We start from the raw sequence: 16195 nt of genomic DNA, 5'->3' as shown, positions 1-16195 counted from the left end.
CCAGGAATTGTGGGAGTTTAAGTCCAAAACAACCAGAGGGGCAAAGTTTGCCCATGCCTGTGCTATTGACTAGAGAGGCAAGGAGAGGGGCAACGTAGAAAATGAAAAGGTTGTTGTATCCCTAGAAGATACCCTCATGGTGAATGAACAAGCCACATGTAAATTTGGTTCTACAGTGTTCCCTCACTTATCGTGGGGGCTATGTTCCAGGACCACCCGCAATAAGTGAAAATCCACATAGGGACACTATATTTATTTTAATATTTATACCATACATTCTTTTAGTAGTTATACACTATTTTAAGTTTTTATCAACCAAACGTGTGTTGATAAATCGCCTCCTTCTCCCATTGCTGCTTGGGCTCCTTTTCTCTCCCTTTGGCTTCTCCTTCCTCCCTTCCCTAGGCTGTAAATTGTAATTTTAATAGTCTGTAATTGTAATAGTCTTTTAGAGTTTATTGAAAAACCACAAAACAATGAATCCGCAAAAAGTGAACCGCGAAGAAGTGAGGGAACTTTATATCAAGGATCACAAATGGTGGTGGTGATGACAATGACAAAAGAGAAGGAAGGATAATATTAAGAAGTTTCTAAAACTTTTCCTAAAAGTTATACAAGTAGAATGCATCCTTTTTTTAGCGAAGGGGGGGAGGGTATCCCCACAGTCCAATATTAATTATGCTATTCCTTTTTGCACAACTCTTTTTTATTAGAAAGTCTTCGTTCAAAGATACATCATAAAAGTTTTCAGCGAGTATAATTTTACATGTGCATCAAAAGTGAGGCAAGATGAGAATTTGGAAAGATTCTAGCAGAAGTTTGAGTAACTAATGTTATTTTAAAAGGACAAGTTACTTTGAACTTGATTTCTGTTATTATGTTTTCAAATTTACTGTGATGTTTCAAGTTCAAAATGGCCTTAAATAAAAAAAGACTTCAGCTTTCATAATTCAGTGAAGTTTTACTGAAAACAATACTATATACTGTAGTTCAAATCTGTGGGATTTATAAAATATTAATAGAAGTTATCAAAATCAGAAGAGGTTTATTCTAATACAGCTATATCTTTCATTCCTAATCTGTGATAATCTTAGCATTATTTTAAACTGAAACTAGAAGATTTTTAGGTATGAAATGATATTTGTCTTTTTATAGTGAGATATGTAGCTCTGCTTTCAGAAGAAAAGGTATAATGGTTATTTATAGGTGGAACACATCTGTAAATGTGTTCTCAAATATCCTTTATGACATGCCTCCCACACCAAGTTCTAATGTGCATGTGGAAACCTTCATGCATGAAGGTTTAATTATCCCATTAATGTTATACATTAACAGTGTATTATCAACTGATGTGTATCTGTAGTTAGCATGAAAAATGCTTGTTCACATGATTACTTCTGTCTCTATGTAACACTTTTTGTATTGTTTGTTGTATCAAATATTAATAATGTATATGACAGTGACATCATTTTAGCCTCTTAACTTTTGTAAACAGAAACCTGCTGCCATAAAACTAAATACTGAAAACAGCACAGATGTGTGTCTGAGGGTAGCGTCTCTGTCGCCCTATGAGCCTTTGTTTTCAGAACACCCTGATTAACCCCTGTCTTTCATGGTTCATTGATTCACTGGTAGATCAAGTTTAAACTAGTGTATATTAGCACATTTGTTACTAATGGAGGACCAGTTGCCCCCCCTTTTAAAGTGCTATTTCAACTTCTATTGCATTAGCAATTAAATAATAGTAGGTAGGTCCCAAAGCTGCAGGTTTTACATACTGATATTGAGAGATGAAACTTTTAAACATGAAATCAATTATAAATTCTTTGTTATGCAGCATATGTTAGGACACAGATAGGAAAAATATGTTTGATAAAATAACAAGACTTATCCCAGTATCTCTGGGTTTGTACTAAGAAATGTTGAGGATTTCACTTATATGTTTGGTGTCCATTTTGCTGGCATCCTAGTTTTGTTTTAGTAGGGGAAGTTAACTTTGAAGTCCAGGTTCAGTGCTGAATTTACATAGGCTAAATAATGTATCCTTGCCTTTATCCCAGTCCACTCCTTATGTGAAAACACTTATTTTAAATGCTGGAGGACTTTGAGATAATTTATTTAAAACCTCCAATTTAGTCTGTTGTATTTGGGAAAGAGCCAAACATGTGTTTTAACCCCAAATTGGGATCTCAGCGGAATTGGTATGATGGGAGGGAGGGGGAGCAGTGATCACTTAGGTCACTTGATCATTCCCACCAAGTTAGGATCCTTATTTGTTTCAGAATCTAGAAAAGGCAGAGTTGCCTTTTTGTTTTTTTGCTTGTGAGTTTGTTTGATTGATTGATTTGGTGTTTGTATGCACATTTTCAAATGCATACTTTTGTGCACATGTCACTTTCCTTACTGGCCTCACTTTATAGAAGCATAGAAAGTCAAAGCAAACAGAAAACAAAGGCTGTGTGATTAAGTGAATATGCAAATCTGTGCATGCATTACAAGGATTAAAAAACTTGGGGGATCATAAATCAATACAGTGAACATGTCCACACACACACACTTGCCCAGATGTGGTTACATAAAGGATATCTGGACCAAAATCATAACATCTGCTGTTGCTGATTGGAGTATATTGCATGTAGGACTGGAATCTGAGATGGAAAAATATATGGTCAGTGTAGACTAGTGGTTCTCAATCTGTAGGTCCCCAGGTGTTTTGACCTACAACTCCCAGAAATCCCAGCCAGTTTACCAGCTGTAAGGATTTATGGGAGTTGAAGGCCAAAACATCTGGGGACCCACAGGTTGAAAGCCACTGGTGTAGCCCACTTCAGTGCAGTTAAACTGCATTATATGAGTCTCTGCTGACCATATTATGCAGCTTCAAACTGTATTATATGGCAGTATAGTTGGGGCCTGTGTGATTTATCAGGTGAAGCCTGTTCTAGAAGACACAAGCTTAAAAGTAAAGAATTTCAGCCCTGTCAAATTTGTTTGAGAAAATATCAAAATCAAATTTAAGTCATTGTTCTTCTCCATATAAAGATCTAGTAATGGACACCTGTATAATTTAGGGTGATGGCAAAGGTCATTTTATTTTTGTTGAAATGAAAAATCTTTGCTGAACTGTCACATATTACCCAATTAGATCCAAATGTACTTTTTATTCACTACTGGACTACAGAGAAGATAATATATTTGCCAACACCAGGTGCATGAGAGCAGATAATCATAGAAGCTGGATTCCTTCATCTAGGGCAGTGATTCTCAACCTGGGGTCCCCAGATGTTTTTGGCCTACAACTCCCAGAAATCTCATCCAGTTTACCAGCTGTTAGGATTTCTGGGAGTTGAAGGCCAAAAACAACTGGGGACCTAGGTTGAGAACCACTGATCTATGGTGAAGTGCTTTACTCCTAAAGCTCTGGTCCTCCTTCTCTTTGTATTTAACCATGTTAAAGCTCAATTAGGGTGGCACCTCTTTTTTCCACTGAGATGTTTCTTGCCTTTAATATTTGTCAGGCTCATGTTAAAAACAGTAAGATGGGCACTTATAGCATGGTCATCTGTGTATATGTATGTGTCTTAATGCTGTTACTTAATGCTGGCATTATGCATTTCCTTGGGTTTTCTTGGGCATGGAATAGAGGTGGTTTTGCCCTAGTTTTTCTCTGAATATCAACCATAGCACTTGAAATTCATTGGCCATTTCCCATCCAAGTAATAACCAGGACTGACACTGCTTAGCTTCCAAGATTAGAAGGATCTGGTGCCTTTAAGGTATTTTAGCAGGATCGCTTCTTTATAAGGGATATAATTTTCATTTGAATTTGATTGCAGCAATTGAAGAAAGGTGTTATTCAATACACCAAAATTTTCAAAACACAGAAATGTGCCACCTCTCCTTCTTTAGCTCACTAAGCCACCTCACACAGAAAAAAATGTCATTTTTGCTTCAGTTTTTGATAATACAATTTATCCACAAAGCAGGAATATATTTTGCTTTTAAAAGTATCTTTGGGTGATAGCAGTTTATCAGTATATTATTAAAAAGATTACTCCACTTTTGCCAGTGGTTTTTGCTCCCTTCATCTACCGTTTGGGCTGAAAATACGTACTTACATTTAGCACGTTGGTCTTTTAAAGAAAAATAAAAGTTCAATATTTGTGTTTAGAAGATGAATGATATCTTGATTCTTTATAGGATTCTGTTGGAATATATAGTTAGCACAAAGGCAACACTTACACGTTTATAACCACTGAAAGGTAAAGAATATAATATATAAAGATTTATGTACAACATTGTTATGCAAATGGGTAAAATTTGATCAGAAACATAGTCAAGGCAATCAAATGAACTCCAGGTTCCAGTTTTAGTTATTTGTTAAACAGCCAGGCAGTAAGAAGTTCAGAAATAATCAATTGCTATGAAAATGAAATGAACTTAACAATATTATCTTAAGTAAATGTTATCAGCAGCCTAAGAATAACTGACCTTCGGTGATAAATGGGGTGGGATAAGTATTAGAAGGAGCCCCCAGTGGCACAGCAGGTTAAACTGCTGAGCTGCTGGACATGCTGACTGAAAAGTTGGCAGTTTGAATCTGGGGAGCAGGGTGAGCTCCCACTGTTAGCCCCAGCTTCTGCCAACCTAGCAGTTTGAAAACATGCAAATGTGAGTAGATCAATAGGTACTGCTCCAGCGGGAAGGTAACAGTGCTGCATGCAGTTGTGCCGGCCACATGACCTTGGAGGTGTCTATGGACAACGCTAGCTCTTCAGCTTAGAAATGGAAATGAGCACCAACCCCCAGAGTCGGACCCAACTAGATTTAATGTGAGGGGAAAACCTTTACCTTTACCTTAAGTATTAGAAATGGGGTAGAAATTGAGACTGAGAAAATAAAGAGAAACAAAAAAATGAAAAGAGAAGTTTACATAGGGTATGTGTGTATGAAGTGAAATTTATCTGGTTTGAGGCAGGCAGGGCAACCTGAACTCTGAAACAAATTACATTCTTCCTCTGTGAAGTCTCCCCTGATATAAACATGACAAACACAGTTGTTGTCTGGTTACACTATATAATACGATTTTTGTTCCTGGGTTATAAATGTCATTTCCTAATTGGTACTATCATAAAAACATGGAAAAGGTTTATTAAACTGCATATTGAAAGGTTAAAAATATTTTCATTAAGGAAAATTACAAATGAAATGCCTAGACTGAAGGAAATAATGGTACCCTCAGCCACCAAAATGAAGTTTCTGGAGTATAATAACTACTTTCAAAGTAAGTACCACACAGTTAAACAGGAAATAACACTTTCAAACTCGAAACAGATTTTTTTTTCAAATTTTGTTATATAGTCTTATTTGGAAATAACATTTCATGAGTCAAATTTTAATTTGCTTTCTAAGTAAATACATTTCTTCATAAATAAAAACAAAACCAGTTACACATTTTAGCTGAAATGTGCATTACATATTGCAATTTCGGGCTTTTATTTTTCTTCCCCTTCTGCCCTTGTTTCTTGATCCTTTAATCAAGGGTAGATTTCTTTTGCACCTGCTTCTTCCGTGTGGCAGGATACATAATCTGCAAATCCTGAAAATTGTGGTATCAAATCTCTGCGCCAACTGTGAAGGAGTGCTATTATTAAATCCTGGCTGAGAGGCATTTCCTCTGAAATTCTCAGGAGAATAGTCTGTCTTCTCCTTATCACCTTCCCTCTTTAGGGTTTGAACCATGACCTAAAACCTCTTTCATTCACATAATGCTCTGGATGATGGTGACTCATTTGTGCCATTTATTCTTAGCCGGAGACTCACAAGCTCTAGTTGTTCCAGGGTCAGTGTTTTACTTGACAGGATTACGTAGGCGGCGAATAGAAGTAATGAACATCTTCTTGTGCAAATAAGACTGTAAACCATCTCCAGTTATCAGCATGTATTAAAAATATCCTTCTATAGACTCTTACTTGTTTTCAGACTGTGCATTGGTTGAATAAGTATAAAAACTCATATGTAATGTATATGTGTTTTTTCTTTTAGGTCTTCCCAATAGGCCAAAGTCATTAAAAGTGTTTGTCAATCCAACTAGTCATAGAAAAGAGGCAACTCATATTTATTATGAACAAGTTGCACCTCTCTTTAAGCTTGCTGACATCAGGACTGATGTGACAGGTAAGAGGTTTTTCAGAACACGATTTAATCAATATTTGAAGGTGGCACCAAAGTAACTAAGACACTGCTTTTAGCAACACCATTTGGGATAGCAATGAGTACATTTGAAAATTATTTCACACTTATTCCCAAGTAAGTATGTACAGAATGCCAACCTTATTCCCTAGTGGTCATGTTGCTGTTGTTGCTGCTGCTGTTGTTCCATGCTTTCATAAGTCGTTCACAATTTACAGTGAGCCTAAGACAACCTTTTCATAGGGTATTCTGAGGCTGAGAGCATGTGACTCAACCAATGTCACCCCATTGGCTTTCCATGACTGAGCAGGTAATTGAACCCTTGGCAGAGTCTCAGGGCCCCTTCTAAATTGCCATGTAAAACATAGGTTATATGTTTTGAACTGGATTATATGGCAGTGTAGACTCATATAATCCAGTTCAAATCAGATAATGTGGATTATCTGCTTTGATAATCTAGATTTTATGGTAGTGTAGAAGGCATCATAATCCAGTTCTCAAACCACTGCACCATCCTAGCTGTAGCTGATAGCAGCATTGTTTATGTTGACAGAACATCTTTTTTTAAGAATAGCTGCACAGTTTACTGTAGTGCAGTTCAAATAAACCTTAGTGGGCCTTATCTCTGAATGAACATAAGGGGATAGGCTGGATTTACAATGCCATATACAATCCAGATTGTCTACTTTGAACTGGATTATAAGGCAGTGTAGATCCAGCCTAAGTGTTAGACAGATAGGGCTGGTGTGGAAGCAGTCTTGTTTCATAAGTATTGTTTCATGCAAAGTCTTGCATAAGATCTCCCTTTCCTTCTAGTTACAGAACCGATTGCTACTGTCAGTTCTAAATCATGTGTAAGAGTCAGGACTCGTATTATGAATTCCTTCCCCCTTACCTTTCCAATAGGTGAAAGTATTTTCAGAGTTGATAAACTGGATGGCCGTGTACTAAATATGTATCTTCAGGGGGCAGGTATATATGAGAATAAGAAGATATTCCACATGGTGGAAGAAATATATAATGCTTCTCATGTATGAATAATCTTCTTCCAAGAGTTGTTGGGGATGTTTATTATTTCACTTATTTATTTTAATACCCCAAGCATTTATTGATTCAGGCCATAGGTTTGCTTGCCTCTAAAATATCTTCAGAAGAAATATCTAAAAACATAACATCAATTTTCATTAATAATTTGAATCACATTTCAGTTATTCTAACATATTATTTATTTTCAACAGATTAAACTTTTTAAAAATTTAGAAATGTAAAATTCCATGGGAGCAGCACAGATGTAATTCCTAAATTAAAATGAATTTGCTTTATTATGTTTAGAAATACAAAATAAAGTTAAGCATATGCTACATGCAACAACGACTAATATTTTTGCAGTAATTCACAGCATACTGCTGTGTTTATTAGCTAACACTCCTCCTAGAGGTTACTTTGGCAAATGACAGGTCCTTCAAGTTTGTTAGAGATGCTTGCTTCTATTAAGCCAGACATATCTTTTACTAAGTATCTTAGCAGGTTTGACATTTGTGGATTTGATTATTCACAGATTTGATTAAAATGTTGTTTCTAGGAATCTCCAGATCTTGCAGTTCAGAGTTTATCTTCTAGGGGATGTTGACAATAAAGTCATGCTGAAGGGTCTAGAAATTCCTAAAGAGGTATTCTCTCAATTAAAAAAAGAAAGAAAAATTGTATTTATTGATATGTATGTAATATCAATAGACAAGAAAAACAATAGTTTTTAAAAATCTATTTGCAGGCAGTAAAGGACTGCCTGCAAACACATCACCTGGCGCAGAACACACATGTATTTCTAAAATTTATATTCAATTCTAAATATTAAAAATACATACGTAACATACAGAACAGTAGACCAATAAAATATGTTAGTTTAAAATATCAACTTCCTTCTCTGAATGGATATAAGAAGTGTATGCGTGCATGTGTTTTTATATTCCACTATTCTCCTGGACTGGTAGCCAACACTGAAAGAGCTAGAGTTAAAAATAGGCAGATATGAAAGCAAACACCAAGGAAATTAAGCAAACACAAACACGCACTCACGCAAAGCCTCTAAAATACAAATACAGCACTACTTTTTTTAATGATTTCTATTTCGTATAACCATAATCTGATAATGAATACTTGATAAGCAATAATAGATGACAACACATTTCAGACAAATCATACCCGAACTAAACTAAACAAGAAAGGCAGAAGGAAAAGAAAACAGACGACCCCCCCCCCCCCCCCCCAACTAAAATATTGTAGTAACACTTCCCTAGTTTTTTTTCTAATTACATCTGCATTGATAATTTAATGCAGTTTGGAACTGATTTCATATTTTATTTATTTTGTGCCAAAAAGCATTGCATAAATAAATAAGTTTAAAAACTAATAAAATAAAGGGATCACAAGCAGCTAAATAGTTTTAGACCAAAATGGGCAACAGTGACTGCAGTGTTTGTAACTTTAAACACTTCTTCCTCTGTGCATGAGGCAGGGCATTATGGGCAAGTATACAGATGCTGAGTTGTTTGTTCTGCTCCACAGTCAGACAAGGTGGAGGACTCTTCTAGGTAGTACCATTTTGCCAGGTTGTCTTTTGATCTGCTCACTTCTGAGCCTGTTCAGGGACTTCCTAGTTGCCCATTCTTGGTTTGCCTCTCAAGGAAGACCCCGTAGGGGGTTATCCAGTTGGAATTGCTTGATTTTGATGCCCACAGATTTCAGATTTCATACTGAAAACACATGTTGCCAAAGAGCTGCAGCACAAATCAAGGCCAGTAAAGTCCGTCATGTTAAGTCAGGGGATAAGTCTGAGTTAAGGCCCTGAATGCACATCAGAGAGCCCCAAATCTGAATCACATCACACAGCAAAATCAGCTGTACAGAATGAGAAGCACTTTATAGACACCCATCTCACACGTTTGCTTAAAGCCGGAATGTGGGGGTGGGCTGCTAAAAACAATTAATAACCAACAAGATGAATGTATGTATATATGTATGTATGTATGTATGTATGTATAATTTTTTCAGTTCTGCTTAACAGACATGGCTAAAGGTGAAATGGATATACCTCTCAGGATATGCTTAATATACTCATCAAAACATTTCAGACATTCTTCCCAAGGGTTGGGAACAATCTTGGCACGATGAGGTGGTTTTCCATCTGACCACCTCTCATCTTGGAAAAATGAGCGGCTATTTACATGTTAGTGAAAATACTGCTCCTTTACTACAGCCATGTTGTTGTTGTTGCTTTGACCTAGAGAAATCAAAGAGTAGGACTATTGTGTATGATGTGATGAGGCCATAGTTCTGTATTGCCCAGAACAGTTCTGACATTGTGTATGCTACTCAGGTTATTTACTTTTAGGACACTGTTAGCTGTTGTAAAGGAACGGTTGAGTTGCGTGGCTAACTGTAAAGTTTTTTTTTTGAATAGTAACATCAGGCATGCTAAATTATTTTTAGATTGCCAGAAAAGGAATTTAACGATCTTTAAAAGCATAGGAGAAGAACAAACTTACTATCACCAAAGGCAGACAAACATGAAAAATTAATGTAATCTTGCATATAATAATGCACATTCTTACACAAAAAAAATCCATCTGGAAGTGTCATGTCAGTCAGCAGAAACCTTTGATGAGTGGATACAGCTGGGCTGTCTCTTCTGGCAAAGATGCCCTAGAAAATGCTAAACGTGGTTATGAAGCTTTATGCCATCTGCAGCATGCCAGTTAATTTCTTTTTTTCTGCTGGCATTTACTTTACTGCTCAGGGTATTGTTAAATAGAGGCAGCAATGTAGACTTGCAGATTCATTTCTTCCAGAGGCAACAGATACTGGTATATAATGCCACCACCCTCTGTCTTCCATTCTTTTGTTACTGATATTCAGCTTTATGAATTCTATGGTTAACTTGCCCAGGTCAAAAATTAGTATTATTTGACTCAATGACCATTCAGTTCTGTGTGATGAAATAATTACACCTAGAGAAAAAGGAGACTGGAAGACTTCGGGCTTGTCAACATGTTTTTGTTGTGAAGCATTGGATAGTTGGAACCTCCATAAATTCTCCAATTGCTGTTTATCTATCTCCTATACATCTCTGAGGTGGAGGAGACAAGCTTATTCTTGAACTCTGCATTTTTATAGGACAATAACTAGTGAGCTGTACAGGAAATATATTTATTGTCTAGCTTAGGAAATTATTCATATGATGAAATACAGTCAGCTGCTCATATCGACAAATCCAAGCACTCATGCCTTGAAAATATTCTTTAAAAATCATTTTTTCTCATATGTAAGGGCCATTATATATAGTGGGACTTAAGCATCTACAGACTGTGGATACCAAGGTTTACCATATAAATGTATTTTCTGTTTACAAAATTGTAAGCATGTCATGAACAGCCAGTGTGGCATATTAAATTGAGTATTGGGCTAAACCTCTGGAAGACCAGGGTTCAAATCCCCACTTAGGCAAGGAAACCCAGTCTCAGGCCCCTTCTACACTGCCATATAAAGTCCACATTATCTGCTTTGAACTGGATTATATGGCAGTGTAGACTAAGATAATCTAGTTCAAATCAAATAATTTGGATTTTCTGCTTCAATAACCTGGATTATCTGGCAGTGTAGAAGGGGCCTCAGAGGAAACAAGGATAAGCTCCCATCTGAACAAACCTTGCTAAGGTTTGCCATGACGAATTTGATTCATGTTAGGGCTGCTGTTCATTGGAAACACCTGAAAAGCACATAACAACAATTAGCAAGTCATGGTCCAAAATGTAAGGGAGAACTATATTGACCATGTCCACAAGGCCAAAAAATCCTGTGACTGTTTGTTTGTATCTATGGAGGAAACTAAAATTGTAGCTGCTACAAAAGAAGCTGCTAAAATACCTAGTTGTTACACTGGGGGCCCTTCTACACAGCTGTATAAAATCCATATTATCTGCTCTGAACTGGGTTATCTGGCAGCGTAGACTCAGATAATCCAGTTCAAAATTTATAATGTGGATTATCTGCCTTAGTGTTCTGGATTATATGGCAGTGTAGAAGGGCCCTAGATAGCCATTTGGATTGTGATTTAGATCTTCAGGCAGGATTTTGTTTTTAACTTGAGATGGTGAATGTTGTTTCAAAAATCTCTTGATTGATTCTGTGTTACAGTGAATGATGTATGTTTTCACAGTTACTGAATATGAGGGACACACTCTTGCAGTGCTTGAGGAATGTGATTTGACATCGTTTCATGGGTAAGATCTTTTAAAACTTATTTCAAGGGTGTTCTTAAGTCAAGGAAAAAAAACAAGCGAATAGGTCTTATTATCCTCTGAGATACCAACCAACCATTGCATCAAAAACAGTCTTAATGGAATTTCTACCAAAACTTATATTTGATCAATGTGTTCCAAGTTTCTACACAAAACTGTAACACCAATACTGGATTCCCCATCCAGTGAACCAGTTTATGTTACGAAGAGAGCTGTGCATCAGAGTACCAGCAGATCTTTTAAATCAAGACATTAATGTTTTATTCAAGGCATTAATGTTTTTATACATTATAGCTGTATTCTCAATTTGCTTCTGACACGATAAATATCAAGGCATTTAACTTCCAATTTGCATAAATGGAAAAAAGCATGTGCATACCATAAAATAAAATTCAGTATCTAGAAATGTTATTCTTTTAATAATCATTTTATAATATTCTAATTGAGCAGTTTACAAGTTTAAAATATACTTTTATCTCATCATTTTCTCATGTTCATAAACAATAAAATTGTATGATGAAAACCTTGTCTGCAATCACTGTAGAAAGATTATAACTACGTTCAACTTGCTGATGTGTCATTTCTGGCACAAAATGTTTCTCATAATGAATAGGCTGACAATTTTATCTCCTTCAGGGTGGTCTGTGTTGGTGGAGATGGGACTGCCAGTGAGGTTGCCCATGGCCTTTTGCTTAGAGCCCAGATGGATGTTGGAAAGGATTGTGATGATATGTTTGAGCCTGCTAGAGCACAAATTCCTCTTGGGATTATACCAGCAGGTAAGAGTATTAAAAACATGAGGAAAGCTGCATATAGTATCAATGACATTATGACATAGAATTTCTTCCATATTTTATATTGGGCAGTATGGTTTGAATACATAATACAATATTAATTCTTAAAAAAACCCAGTCTTTCATTGCATATTTTAAACTCATTGGCTACCTCCTTCCTCCAAATAACTAAATCCATTGTGGTACTGGCCACAAAACAACAGTCCACCAGACCCTCCTTTCTTTCTCCTCCTCATGGCATCACTTGGAGGTATCCAGAAACAGGCACCAGAGTTTTCCTAATTAGTTGGAGAAGACTTTAGGGATGGAAGGAGAATATGCCTCATCCCCTGCTTGTCCTTGAGTCTTCACAAATCCTAGCTGGCCACATGTTAGCTGTAGAAGCATTGACAGATGCTTCCTGTTAAGGTGGCATTCAATTTTTGTATTTTGGCTTGCCTCCCTCAGTTAACCACTGTCTTGATTAGCTGATGCATTGACTTTTAATTTTTTTTTAAAAAAACTAATTAACATTTTCAAAGTTGTGTACAAGTTATAACAAAACAATTCAGACATAAGTTAGCTCGAAGTATAGAATAGTGCTCATTGTTTTGATCAACAACAATAAAAATAAGCTAGTATTTTGACCTTCACTTGTCATTATAGATACAATGATAGTGGATTAGGTGATAAGAGATGAAAAAACCGGGTGATTTTTGCCAAGTCGCACACTCTCAGTCCCAGAAAGCCTAGTGATAGGTTTACTTTAGCATCACCATAAATCAAGAAACAACTTAAAGGCACACTACATGTGCTCTATTAAATCCTTTCTTTAAAACCTTCCATTCACCTAAGATTGCTAAAATAAAAGGTCTTTTCAGCACTTGGGCTTAGTTGACTGTGGATGTTAGAATCTGAAGGAAAACAAACAGTTCCTAAATTTTAATAGTATTACTAAGTGTTTGTATGATAGTTGAAAAACTGTTCAGGTGGGAGGAAGGCTCTGGTAGTCCTGCTGGCCATTTAGGAATAGTGTTTGTTGCTATGGGAACTATAGCTGTTGTACAAAGGGATTTGGATAAAGAGGAGAAACACTGGAAACATAAGGAAAAGCACTTTAATTTCTATGAAAGAAAGGGGCAGTTATATCTTGACTATAACTCTTACAGTCCTAAATCATTCACTAGCTTTAATTCCTGCTTCCAGCTAATTTGTGGGAAGTAAAATATTGTCATGAGACTTTTAGTTTTCAGTGATAGTTTGGGCAAAGAACCATTGTGTTGGTGCAATTTTCATGAGACTCTTAGATATGCTTGAATAAGAAGTCATTACATCACATTTATCTGTTTGGATGTGGGAGACATTAACAGGTCTATGAATATTCATGTTGTCTGGCTAATTAAGTTAATTGTTCTGCAGGAGTGCTTGCACTTCCAAAGAACCGCCTCCCCCCCAACACACACACATGGATGTCTGGTACCTTGATTCATCTTTCACATGAACTGCACATACTATTGTCCTCTGGCATTCTTTGGAATAAGTTTTTTTTTAAAACCTTTTATAGTAGTTGATGCTATCAGGAAAACCACCACTTCAACACTGTTAAATAGCCACTAATAAACAGTTGTTAAATTAGTGTTGTTTTTGTAGAAATGTGAAATTTATGACCTCCAAGGTATAAATAGCATTTATTTGTGACTGCTTATTTGACCTGGCTCAAATAGCCCAAAGGCACCATATCCCATCAAAATTCGGAACGAAGTAGGAGCTAAGTATTTGGATGGGAGACTGTGAATCAATACCAGGTGCTGTGCACTATATTTCAGAGAAAGGAAATAAATTTTAATAATCAGAACCAATGCAATCCCAACAATACAGCTTAATGATGCAATGCTAGAAAATGTTGACCATTTCCTCTACCCAGGCAGCCACCTCTCTACAAAAGTCAACATTGACACTGAAATACAACACATCTGAGCTTTGCGAGTGCAGCATTTTATGAATGAAGCAGAGAGTGTTCAAGGATTGGGACATTCATAGAGATACCAAGATGCTTGTTTACAAAGCTATTGTCCTTCCAGCTCTATTGTATGGCTGAGAAACATGGACCATCAACAGATGTCACTCTCAATTTCTAGAAATATTCCATCGGAATTGCCTTTGAAAAATCCTGCAAATTTATTGGGAAGACAGTGTTTTGGAAGAAGCAAAGACCACTAGCATTGAAACAATGATCCTCTACCATCAGTTTTGCTGGATTGGTCACGTTGTCCAAATGCCCGATCATCATCTCCCAAAGTGGTGATTTTACTCTCAGCTCAAGAAAGGAAAATGGGATGTCAGTAGACAGCAAAGGAGATTTAAAGATGGGCTGAAAGCTAAACTTAAATAGTACGGAATAAGCACTGAGAACTGGGAATCCTTGCTTTCCTTTGAAGACTATAAGGCAAGTGTCCTTCAAAGGAAAAGCAAGCTACAAAGAAAGGAGTTAACCATTGGAGAGCAAGTTTCAGTTTGAATTGTATGTTGTTCATAAAAATGTGTGGTTAATGGACTTTTTATTTGATCCCAAGACTATTTCTACAACATATGTAGGTTGAAAATACCTCAAAGACTTTAATTAAGCCTTTCCTAACATGTTAAGGGATATTGTGATAACTGTAGTTTAGCAAGTTCTTCTGCTCCTCTTTTTTTAAAAAAATAATTTAATGTTCTTCTGCTCCTCTTGTATGATGCTGTTTTAATTTGGTAATTTATGTTTGACATTTACAGGCTCTACAAATATTTTGGCACACACTCTGAATGGAATCCAACATGTACTAACAGCAACATTGCATATAATAATGGGTAAGACTTCTATATTTGAAAATATTAGGAAACTGAACTTTATTAATTACGTCAAATTACATCAGGTTAGAAAATATGCACAGCTAATATTATACCAATATAGAACAATCTCATCACCTCTTTAGAACATTGAAATTAACAGGATAAATAGGATTACACTTTTTAGATTATTGTAACAGTTAATGTGATTCAAATGAGTATACTGGTAATGGACACACAATTCAAAAGTATGAGCGAGCAATGCTGCCTAGTCAACGTTTTCCAATTGTGTCTGTACAAGAGTAAAATTTAAAGCAAGTGAATGAGAACTATAGTATGATAGGTAGTTAGGGATCTACTCTTTTTCTCTTGTTTTGGCACATGAAAGTGTCAAATAGGATGGGACTTTTCTTCTCTAGCCTATTTGTGTTGGGGCATCTTGGAACATATTCCTAGTGCAGCATTTCTCAACCTGGTGTCGGGACCCCTGGGGGGGTCGCCAGGGGGCTTTGGAGAGGTCACCAAAGACCTCAGAAAACACTTATTTCTGATGGTCTTGGGTGACCCCTTTGGCAGAGAAGGCTGAAGATCTCTCCGCCTGTCCTTTGGTCCAATTCTATCATTAGTGGGGTTCAAGAGGCTCTTTCATTATAGTTAGCAACTACAACTCCCAAATGTCAACGTCTATTTTCCCCAAACTCCACCAGTGTTCACATTTGGGCATATTGAGTATTCGTGCCAAGTTTGATGCACATCCATCATTGTTTGAGTCCACTGTGCTCTCTGGATGTAGGTGAACTACAACTCCCAAACTCAAGGTCAATGCCCACCAAACCCTTCCAGTATTTTCTGTTGGTCATGGGAGTTCAGTGTGTCAAGATTGGCTCAGTTCCATCACTGGTGGAACTGGAACTGTAAATCCCAGCAACTACAACTCCCAAATTACAAAATCAATCCCCCTCCCAACCCCAACAGTATTCAAAATTGGGTTTATTGGATATTTTTGCCAAATTTGGTTCAGTAAATGACAATACATCCTGCGCATCAGATATTTACATTACAATTCATAACTGTAGCAAAATTACAATTATGAAGTAGCAATTAAAA

At 36.5% G+C, this 16195-nt stretch overlaps 1 protein-coding gene across 3 annotated transcripts in view; it reads left to right on the top strand.

Annotated features, from left to right (window-relative positions):
• Positions 1-16195, top strand: part of cerkl (ceramide kinase like) — a 53162-nt gene that overhangs the window by 23286 nt on the left and 13681 nt on the right. For all 3 annotated transcript variants that reach the window (XM_062963170.1, XM_062963157.1, XM_062963163.1), the window contains 4 exons: positions 6046-6177; positions 11408-11471; positions 12126-12268; positions 15035-15109. In XM_062963170.1, coding sequence (XP_062819240.1) covers positions 6046-6177; positions 11408-11471; positions 12126-12268; positions 15035-15109 — 414 coding nt within the window. The remainder of the gene's footprint in view (positions 1-6045; positions 6178-11407; positions 11472-12125; positions 12269-15034; positions 15110-16195) is intronic.

Source organism: Anolis carolinensis, chromosome 1, assembly GCF_035594765.1.
Source record: "Anolis carolinensis isolate JA03-04 chromosome 1, rAnoCar3.1.pri, whole genome shotgun sequence".
In the NCBI taxonomy this organism is placed as follows: Eukaryota; Metazoa; Chordata; class Lepidosauria; order Squamata; family Dactyloidae; genus Anolis; species Anolis carolinensis.
This window is presented reverse-complemented; position numbering and strand designations above follow the sequence as displayed.